The sequence below is a fragment of the Humulus lupulus genome, chromosome 4 (genome assembly GCF_963169125.1).
Source record: "Humulus lupulus chromosome 4, drHumLupu1.1, whole genome shotgun sequence".
Classification (NCBI taxonomy): Eukaryota; Viridiplantae; Streptophyta; class Magnoliopsida; order Rosales; family Cannabaceae; genus Humulus; species Humulus lupulus.
In genome coordinates, this window is record NC_084796.1 from 77,498,140 (window position 1) to 77,508,204 (window position 10,065).

Genomic DNA, 10,065 nt, shown 5'->3' on the forward strand with positions numbered 1-10,065 from the left:
TGTAGAATATAAAATAAAGACTAATAATAAGAACCAAAATATATTCACTAAAAATATTAATCGTTACCATATCATTGATTGTTCGGGCATATCCTCTTCTACTTAAGGTGTGTGGAACAATTTTCTTTCTCCTCTCTTGAAATTTGGCCCTTATAGCCTATTTAATAAGAAACCAACATTAGGAAAAAAGATATTTTGATCTCTACTTATATTCAATCACTTATTTCAAATCTTACCATATGTTCTTTACTAGTATTTTGTTTAACAAACGCCCTCCATTCTACATCATTTTTTATGCAAGTTGGCTTTAATGCTAGTCGTTCATTCTCAATTTTAGCATCAATAATATCCTTGACTAGTCTAGATTTTGCATAACTCCATAGGTCTACCATCATTTCAAAGTACATCTTCTTTTGCCAATCTTCATGTAAATCATATTTTGCCTACAATAAGATATAGAATAACATATTATATGTTTCTGATGAGAGCTGAATATTAAAGAAAAGAAATAATATAACCACAAAAATTATAAATGCTACCTGAATAGATGCCCAAAGAACGTCTCTCATGATTGGAGAAATTTTCCTCCAATCTGAAATAGTATAAGGAACTATCTCCCTCACAAGAGCACCCACAAAAGAAGAAAATTGTACTGAGTTAGTACCAACTAGTTGGCCTTTTTCATTCCAATTTATTTCATCTAGTCATTATTTCGCTTAGTAAGATTTGCCAATGTAGTCCTGCCCCTAGTCTTTTTGAGTGCATTCATTTCATTTGCAATTCTATCTTGAGGTGCTTCTTGGAACTCATTTTGAATTGTCTCACTTGTTTTTTGTAATCGATCGGATTTTCTAAGAGCTTGCTGCATTTGTTGCCTTATAGCTGAGGAAATACTTATATTTTCGTTTGTTTCAACCATTATTTCTGGTTCTTCAAGCTCCACCTCAGCAACTTCTTCAAATTTACTTCGGCCATTTTTTCATGTTCAGCCTCAGCCACTTCTTGTAGCTCCTCATTTTCAACCTCTTTAGAAATTCTTCCTACTTCTAATAACCTTTCTACTTCATCATTAAGGGATCTTCAAGTCCTTGAACTTCCAAGTGACATCTCCATGTTTGCCATATTATCATTTCGAGATGGCTCCCCATTGTAAACCATGTGCCAAGTTGCTGCGCTTGTACTAAGAGCAGGTGGTGAGTCTATTACAACTTTAGCAGGTCCTGAAAACTTACGTAGGGCACTCTTTTTATTTAGAACAGGGCTTTCGTCCAACCTGTCATCCCAGTCAGCTTGACTTTTTAATGAGTTTTTTATTTTTTGGGCAAAAATATTGCATAATGCACCTGGGTGTACTCATTTTTTATTGAAATTACTGCAATAAAAAACAAAATAACATATGAACTGAAATCATAAATGCATCATATCCTTATCTTCCTAAATAAGATAAATAATTAATATATAAAATTAGAAACAAAATATCAGCCAAATAGTAAATAAAATCAGCGTTGTTTCATTGAAAGTATGAAAAAAATTACATTTAAAGAGTCGTAAGAGTAGCATAAATTTGAATGAAATCATACAGATTGTTTCATTCTAACCCCAAACACCCTCTATTTGAATCCTTTAAAGCTATATACCAATTAGATGACTCATTCTCTCTTGCATAAAATGCCTTTTTAACTTGAGATGCTAATACATATGGATCCCTAATAGACTGATTTTTCCCTATATTAAAATTTACAAGTGTATAGAAATCCAACTTCTTAACACCATTTCGAATATTTTCCCAATCGCACCAAAATAAAGGCACCTTAAAAGTATGATAATCAAGCATTATTATATCCTTGATAACTCCAAAATACTCTTCTGTATCATTCAACTGCCTAATGCCATGCGATTCCAAGTATACACCACTATTTTGAGTAGTTTTTTAAGCACCTTTTTTATGAAACCGAATTCCATTAATCATGTAACCTTTATAGGAAATGGCACTACGACTTGGGCCTTTAGCCAATTGAGCTAACATGTCATCTACTTTGTTAGATTTAGAAATCTAAAAAGAAAAAAATATTGATGTCAAATAGATTTCATATACTAAATGAAAATGTAAACTTGTATCTTTGCTTTAGAGTGTAACCTTGTCACAAAACCAGAGGGGGAACCCTTCAGAATGTCGATTCCAAAGCAAAGTTTGATTATCCTTCAAGTTTTGTGCATTTCTTTCAGCTCATCCATATGGATATTGAGAAATGGTGCTACAATATCTGAGTTGAATAACACATACCGGTGGGCTATTGCTATATCCCCTTGGTCAAGTTCAAAGCATTCTCGAGTTGATAGTGGATTTTCTTCAATTTCAGTACTATCTTGATTATCATTTAAAAAAGGTCTCACAAAAGCGTACACATTCAACAACAAGATAGCGATTTGCAATACATCATTCTGGTCGTGCATAATTTGATACAAATCCTTTCAATACTTTCATATACCTCACAAAATGGTACATCCATCGAAATTGAACCGGACCACAAAGTCTGACTTCTTGTGCAAAATGGACAACCAAGTGAATCATTAGATCAAAGAAAGAAATATTCTTCCAGTTTGTAGACAATTTCTGCAGATTCTAATTCTAATTTTATAATCTCCTCCTTATCAACCACAAGTTGACACAATTCATGGAAAAACCTACAAAGTCGAAGGATTGTCTCTTTGCATCCTTCATCCATTAAACCCCTTATAGAAATAGCTAACAATTGCTGCATAATCACATGACAGTCATGAGATTTAAGTTTTGTTAGCTTATGATTCTCCATATCTACACAATTGCTAATCTTAGTACTATATCCATAAGGCAATTTCAAGTCAAATAGTCTCTTACAAAACAACTTCTTATCTGATTTTGACAAAGTGTAAGCTGTAGCAGGAGGACAAGTAATTCGTTCTTCTTCATATGGGTGGATATGAGTCATAATGCCCATCTCTGTCAAATCTAGTCTCGAGTTGTAATGATCTTTAGATTTTCCCTTGCAATCCAACAATGTGTTAAGAATGCTTTCACAAACAGTTTTTTCAACATGCATAACATCCAAGTTGTGACGAACAACCAAGATCTCCCAATAAGGGAGCCTAAAAAAATTGACTTTTTCTTCCACCCTTTATCAAACTCTGAACCACGACCCCTCTTTCTACCCTTGCCGAAATCATTAGTGAATTCACTTAATTGCTCAGCTACTTCAACACCTGTTAATATTGTTGGACATTGTGGTGCTCTTTCCCTTGCCCTAGCAGTTGTATATTTCTTCTTTCGATATGGGTGATGTTGTGGAAGAAATTGAATATGATTGCAAAAAGACATCTTCTTACTATGCTTCAACCAAACAACATTTGAGTTCTCTCCACATATAGGACAACCATACTTCCCTTTAGTCGCACATCCAGCTAAGTTTCCATAAGCTGGAAAATCATTTATGGTCCATAACTGCATGGCCTTTAAATTAAAAAACTTCTTTGTAGAAACATCATATGTATACACACCTTTCCATAATTCTAGTAACTCATTTATTAAGGGCTCCAAATAAACATCTATGTCATTCCCAGGTTCTTTTGGTCCAGGAATCAACATAGAAAGAAATGTGAATTCATTCTTCATGCACATTGAAGGTGGAAAATTGTATACAACGAGCATTACTGCCCAACAACTATATGTAGAACTCATATTTTTGTAAGGGTCAATCCCATCAGCAGCAGGTCCTAGTCGAAGGTTATACAGTTCAAGTGAAAAATCTGGCCATCTCTCATTAACTGCATCCCAAGCCTTTGAATCTACCAGGTGGCTCATTTTCCCATCCATTCTTTTATTATTTGATTGCCACTTTAAGCATGAAATTGTCTCTTCATTTCTGAACATCCTTTGAAACCTTGGTGTAATAGGAAAATATATTAACAATTTTGCAGGCTGCCTTTGTAGAATCTCCTTTGTGTGTTCATTTTGCTTCCACCTTGGATATTGACAGGTGGGACACACTTGGGCATTTGCATTTTCTTTTGTGAACAAGCAAAAATCATTCACACAAGCATGTATATGTTTATAGTTAAGATGAAACATCTTTAGATACTTATTAATTGCATACATAGATGTTAGTAGGAGATTATCTTTTGGCAACATTACATTGATAATCTCCAACATCTCATAAAGGCCAACATTTGAGAATCCATGCATTGTTTTTAGATTGTATAGCTCGACGACGGATGAAATTTTGGTGTATTTCAAACAACCTTCATACAATGGAGATTCAACATCTCTTAATAGACTATCAAAATCATCATCGTTGTTATCATCATCCAAATCGTTGACATTACTTGAACATACTCCAGTAGCCCGAAAGAAATTATATGTAGAACTTGTCTTAGTCGTGCTACTTTGAACTATATCTTCCCCGTGATGAAACCATGTTTTGTATGATTTGTCCATGCCGTACAAAACTAAGTGTTCTACAACTTCATCTGAAAGTTGATGTCTTAGATTCTGACATTTGTTGCATGGACAAAGAATCTTACTTGGAAAACCGACATTCATTACTGCAGTCTTCACAAACTCCTTAGATTTTCTCTCATATTCCTTTGTTGCTCTACAATTTTGAAGGATACTTCAATAATAAAATACCAAAACTTAAACTTAAAGTTAACCTTAAACTTGAACTTGAACTTAAACTTAAACTATATAATTTTATTTGCTAACCTGTTAAGATGGATCCAAGTTTTATCCATCTGCATATCATAAGCATAGATATAAAAAAGCTAATCAAAACTCATATGTATAATGTTTTATTATTCAAACCCTAAGGTTGGGGATGTGAAAACTACCCTTATTCACACCCCAGGTGAGATATCTATCAATATAATCAAACCAATTCAAGCAAACATAATTTTTTTGTAAGAAGATAATACATAATTCTAGATAAAATCTGACATCATGTCCCATATAAAGGTTTCCTAACCATCTATCAATACCAAGTAAAAAAAATTCAAACAACACACAAAAATTACGTTGAGGTTTGGATTTTAATTAAAAATTGTTTTTCTCTCTCAATATATATTAATTTCCTAAACAGAAAGTTAGATTCTTAATCTGAAAGAAAATCAATACAATTCACTAAACTCCCAAGAAGCAGGTCTTGGATAAATAATGATGAGGTTGGATTTGTTTTCCTCTTGTTTCAAAAATTAGTTAGTGCATACCCAGAGCTCAAATCAAGTCAGCAATATGCAATTATATCCCCATACAGCACACAAGTAAATCTCTTGAAAGAACCTTTTAAGACTACTTTCGGAGTTGATTAAGAGAAAGTAGTGGATATCACTATTGTTGATGGTTGCCAGGTAGAGTGTCATTTTCCCCCCCGAGCTAGAATATATTCTTTTAGGATATGGAACCTTCGCAAGATTATTGTCATACAGGTCAACTAATTTGATTGGTGGTTTGTCTAATTTACTAGGCTTAAATAATTGTTGAATTTTTGCTTTAAAGTTAAAACACAACCAAGCTTTCAGCATGTTACATAGTTCTCTCATTATGTCATAGCTAACAACTTCTCTATCTATATTACTTTTATTACTTTGAGTTGTTTTATTATTCTTAATAATACTGAATTATTTCTCTTTTATCCCATTATAGTGTATATGAGTAGCCTTACACTTAGAATTTTGATTGTATTTCACTTCAAAAGTTAGATACTTTCACATATTTTTTGGAATTAGACTGATTTTAACACCCTGTGCCTACTAGGCAGCTAGAGCTGCTTGTAAAGGAAATTACCAAGCTAACTATGATGAAGCCATTTGCAGCTAGAAACTTCAGAGAGTAAGCCATGTATATCTATCTATCTACATATAAACATGTATATGTGATTATATATATTCTATGAAAGAAAAAAGAGGTAATGGGTTGTCTTTTTCTTAATATGAGGGGTTAATAGGCTCTTGATGGACTAAACATATACGATATATTGGAGCCATCTTATCATAGTCCAGACACTGCTAAACAAAATGCCAAAGGAAACTCAAGCTTACCCCTAAGTTTGGCAGTGCTTGGCCTTTCCAGGCACCAGTAAGAGATGGCATTGTCCCTTTGTGGCCTCAACTTGCTGCCTCTTCTAATGTTATTACTTCAAGTATCACAGTTCCCTGTTTTGTAAGTTTATTTACTTCTTCTACTATTCTCTCTCGAGTCTTGACCAGCCAGGCTTGTATTTTTTGAGTGTATATATATAATAGAATTACTATTTGGCCAAATGGGTTCTGATGAACTCTTTCCATTCTCTCATCAAACCACTAAATTCATAGGTTTGTCTTTTCCCAAGTTTTTGTTTCCTTCTGTATATTTGTGTTATAATTAGTAAAGGCTGTTGTCTTTGGATGTTTCGATGTGCCAAGTTTAATGCCTTGCTTTTTATACCCCATGCCAACTAAATGTCAGCAAAAAAACTCAGTTGCAAGTTGTGACCTTTAAAGGGAATATTCTCTTAATACATGTACATATATATATATATTGTTTTCTTTTACACTTTTTTCCAACTGTAGGATGATAAAGTTGCAACAGCATGGCTGAATGACAAAGCAGCAAGGGAAGCAATACATGCAGAACCAGTAAGAGCTTGCGTATCTGTTGATCATGTCAACAGATAGAATCACTTGCAAAACTTCACTCCAATAATATTTAGACACTTCTAATACTTTAAAACTTATAATATTTCTATTTTTATATGTCTTCCAATCTTTGGACCAAAACTGTATTAAAAACACAGACCAAACCAGTACTTATTCTTTTTCTATTTCTATTTTAAAGATTCACACATTCCCCCATTATTTATTTATTGATTTCTCTTTTATGTTTGCTAGAAAGAAAGAATTAAAGAGGTCCCTTTTTATTAAATACATTTGGATTATTTTTATTATGCCCATTCCATGCAGGAGAAAGAATAAGCATACTTTTCTTTTAAAGGTGTGGTTTTGGAAATTTGAAGACACAGCCAGTACTTTACTTAGAGCCCACATTCATTATTTTCTTGTTAGTAATTAATAGGCCAAAAATGTGTAGTACTTGATAGTGCATTATAATATATTATTGCGCCTACAATAAAAATTTCTTCCTAAACACATTAAGAGTTTTGAGTCACTTTCCCAACTCATTAAATCCATTTACAAAAGTTCCACTAGGGGACCCCACATGCCTAAAGCTAACAGATTTATATGGCTTGATGATTATTTGTCGTTCTGGGTAAAATTATTAAGCCAGAAAAAAGGGGTATAAGAATAAAGAATGGAAGTTATAATTGAGAAAGAATGGTGTAAAGTTAGTTATTTGAGATTTAATATAATGAAGATTTAGATTGTTAGTTAAAGCTTTGGGCCCTCCAAACCGAAGTGCTCTGAAATGTGATTTGGGCTATGTATAGAGATGTTGGACCACTACTGCTTTTTCTCCCCATGATTTTCAGGGAATTTATTTGCATGCATTCATACTTAAATAGTATATGCCCCTTTGCTACATAAATTATGATGATTTAGATTTACATTTGAAATTCTAGTGTGGGGCCAAGAAACCATATGTAAAAAAACAAACAAACAGGAAAACTAATAACTAGCTAGTACTTATTTGATACATGAGATGAATCCAAATTAATATCTAGCTAGTATTTAGTACAATTTTCAATGAAAGATACAAACCTAATCACTTTAACTAACCTAATGAATTTACATATATATTTTTTACTTCTCTTGAAAACAAAAAGTATAGTTAAAAAAAACGACAATGAATATGCTCTTAACGACGTCATTGAGAGTCAGAGGGAGGCAAAAAGCTTTCCATGGTTAAACCCCAAACATTAAAGTTGACTTCATCGATTTTCCACGTCTCTGCCATCTCCCTCTTGTATTTAGTAGAACTAATATTTTATTAATATTATTGTGAGAAGAGAAAGTTAGTTATACTATTATTTGTCCAAAATACATGTATAAAATGTACTAATTCAATCACAATTACTCTTTGACACTAGCTGTTCATATCTGCTAGTCATAGTTTTATTTTCTACTGTATAGGAAAACTAGTTTTAGGATAATTCTATTGGCATCTTAATTTTTTCTCACTCTATTATAAACCTCTTATAACATTTTATAATTTATTTTTTCTGCCTTAATTTTGCATCAAGTACTGTATTTTTCTGTCTTAATTTTGTTTGTGAAGTTGGGACGTGAAAACTACCCTTATTCACACGCCAGGCGAGATATCTAACAATATAATCAAACCAATTCAAGCAAACACAATTTATTTGTACGAAGATAATACATAATTCTAGATAAAATCTGACATCATTTCCCATATAAAAGCTTAAATAACCATCTTTCAATACCAAGTAAAAAAATTCAAACAACACACACTAAGTTTTCTCCTTTATATCACCGCAACACACAAACAAATTTTCCAGAACCTACTTCTCTAAGACACAAGTTTTCAACCTTCCGTTATCACCACAACACAAAATTTTAATCTCATAACCTACTTCTCTATGGATAAATATTTAAGATATTTAAACACCTCTAACATTTGTATGATATTAATAAAAGAGTTAAAAGAACATACTTTCGTACCTCTTGCAATTAATAATCAAGTTAATTAACTTTGCAATGCTCCTTGCCAATTCGATCTGCAATCTAATATAATCAATACCTAAAAGATTAATACAAAATTAAAATTAAATGATATAATAAAACCATAAAATTCATGAAATTACTTGTTACGAGTTGAAGGTCAAAATAGTATTTTTAGGTGATATTTGGGTTATTAATAACTTAAAAAATTTGTTTTAAAAAGCCCCAAAAAAAGCCTATGCTTATGACCCCTAACTTGATATGTGTCTCCAATTTTTTAAAACTGAATATACAGGGGAAGCAAGCCCAACCCAGGTGTGTGAACACACTATACAGGAGAATGGATGTGCAAATGTGGAAATGGGAACTACAGGGCAAGAACGAAGAAGAAACAGGAAGCAGAGAAAAAAAAAAGAGAAAGGAATACGCAGAGGAAGGATTGGCTGTGATACCAAGTTAATTCAAGAATATAAATGGAGAAAAAGGAGCTCTAAAGAAGATTTTGAGACTCAGGCAAATCTTATTTATATATAGAACTTTACAACTGTAACATACACAACATAGAAGTAGATGGAAGTTGTAACAGTATAACTGAATACAACTGAAGCTAACAAAACTAACAAACCAGAAATAGAAAACTAATCATGTAATATTACATTGTCTAAAAATATATACATATATTGTTATCTTATTGGAAAGCTTCCACTTTTCACCCTTGAATTTATAAAATTATGGCCCCAGATAACCAGTGGTAAAGGCTATTCAATAAAAACAAACAAGCATCAGTGGATTCATTACAAAAACTAGTATACAATCTGATCCCAACTTAATCCACAAAACCCATTTAAGTGAAGAAGAATACACCACAAAGATAAAAAGGAGTGGAACTTTAACATATGAATATAATAGAAATAGAGAATCTTCTCTCACACCCGCAGAATAAATCCAAAAGTAATTCGCTGAAGCTCACAATCAATACCCAGCCAACTACTAAGTGGACTCCTAAACACAACTATATGATCAGTACCACTCTCATTTCATTTATACCAACAATTAAAATTACTCATTTTTTGCCCCCAAAAATCAATGTTTATGCTCTCTTGTAAACAAAATGATTGGCTGAACCTTAACTCTTTTTTAACTTTACATTGAGTTTTTCATATTAATTTTTCTATTTCAAGTAAATAGGCATGTTGAATCTAATAAATAATTTTTTTTACATAAGCCTTCCTTAGTACATAAAAAGTTAGTCTAATAAATAAAAGCTTGAGCAGATACTACTCAGATCTTTTATTCGCTTCTATTATATCTAATAAATAAAAGACACAGTTCAATTCTTTAATAAACGAATGGATACAAAGAATATCATTTCTATTAACAAGTTATAGACTGGTAGACATGGAGAAACAAAAGTACTTA

At 32.3% G+C, this 10,065-nt stretch overlaps 1 protein-coding gene across 1 annotated transcript; it reads right to left on the reverse strand.

Annotated features, from left to right (window-relative positions):
* Positions 1–2,576: 2,576 nt before the first annotated feature.
* Positions 2,577–5,869, reverse strand: LOC133832313 (uncharacterized). The gene is made up of 5 exons (XM_062262676.1): positions 5,816–5,869; positions 4,739–4,767; positions 4,580–4,646; positions 3,141–4,525; positions 2,577–3,051 (listed from the first exon to the last, which is right to left on the reverse strand). The coding sequence occupies exons 1-5, from the start codon at positions 5,867–5,869 to the stop codon at positions 2,577–2,579; spliced, it is 2,010 nt and encodes a 669-aa protein (XP_062118660.1).
* Positions 5,870–10,065: the final 4,196 nt, after the last annotated feature.

Coding starts and splice junctions, on each gene's coding strand:
- LOC133832313 (XM_062262676.1), bottom strand. CDS start 5,869: ATGGCTTACTCTCTGAAGTTTCTAGCTGCAAATGGCTTCATCATAGTT. Junction 4,647..4,738: donor ACTTGGATCCATCTTAACAG/GTTAGCAAATAA, acceptor TTATTATTGAAG/TATCCTTCAAAATTGTAGAG. Junction 3,052..3,140: donor GATAAAGGGTGGAAGAAAAA/GTCAATTTTTTT, acceptor TGTTTGTGAAAG/CATTCTTAACACATTGTTGG.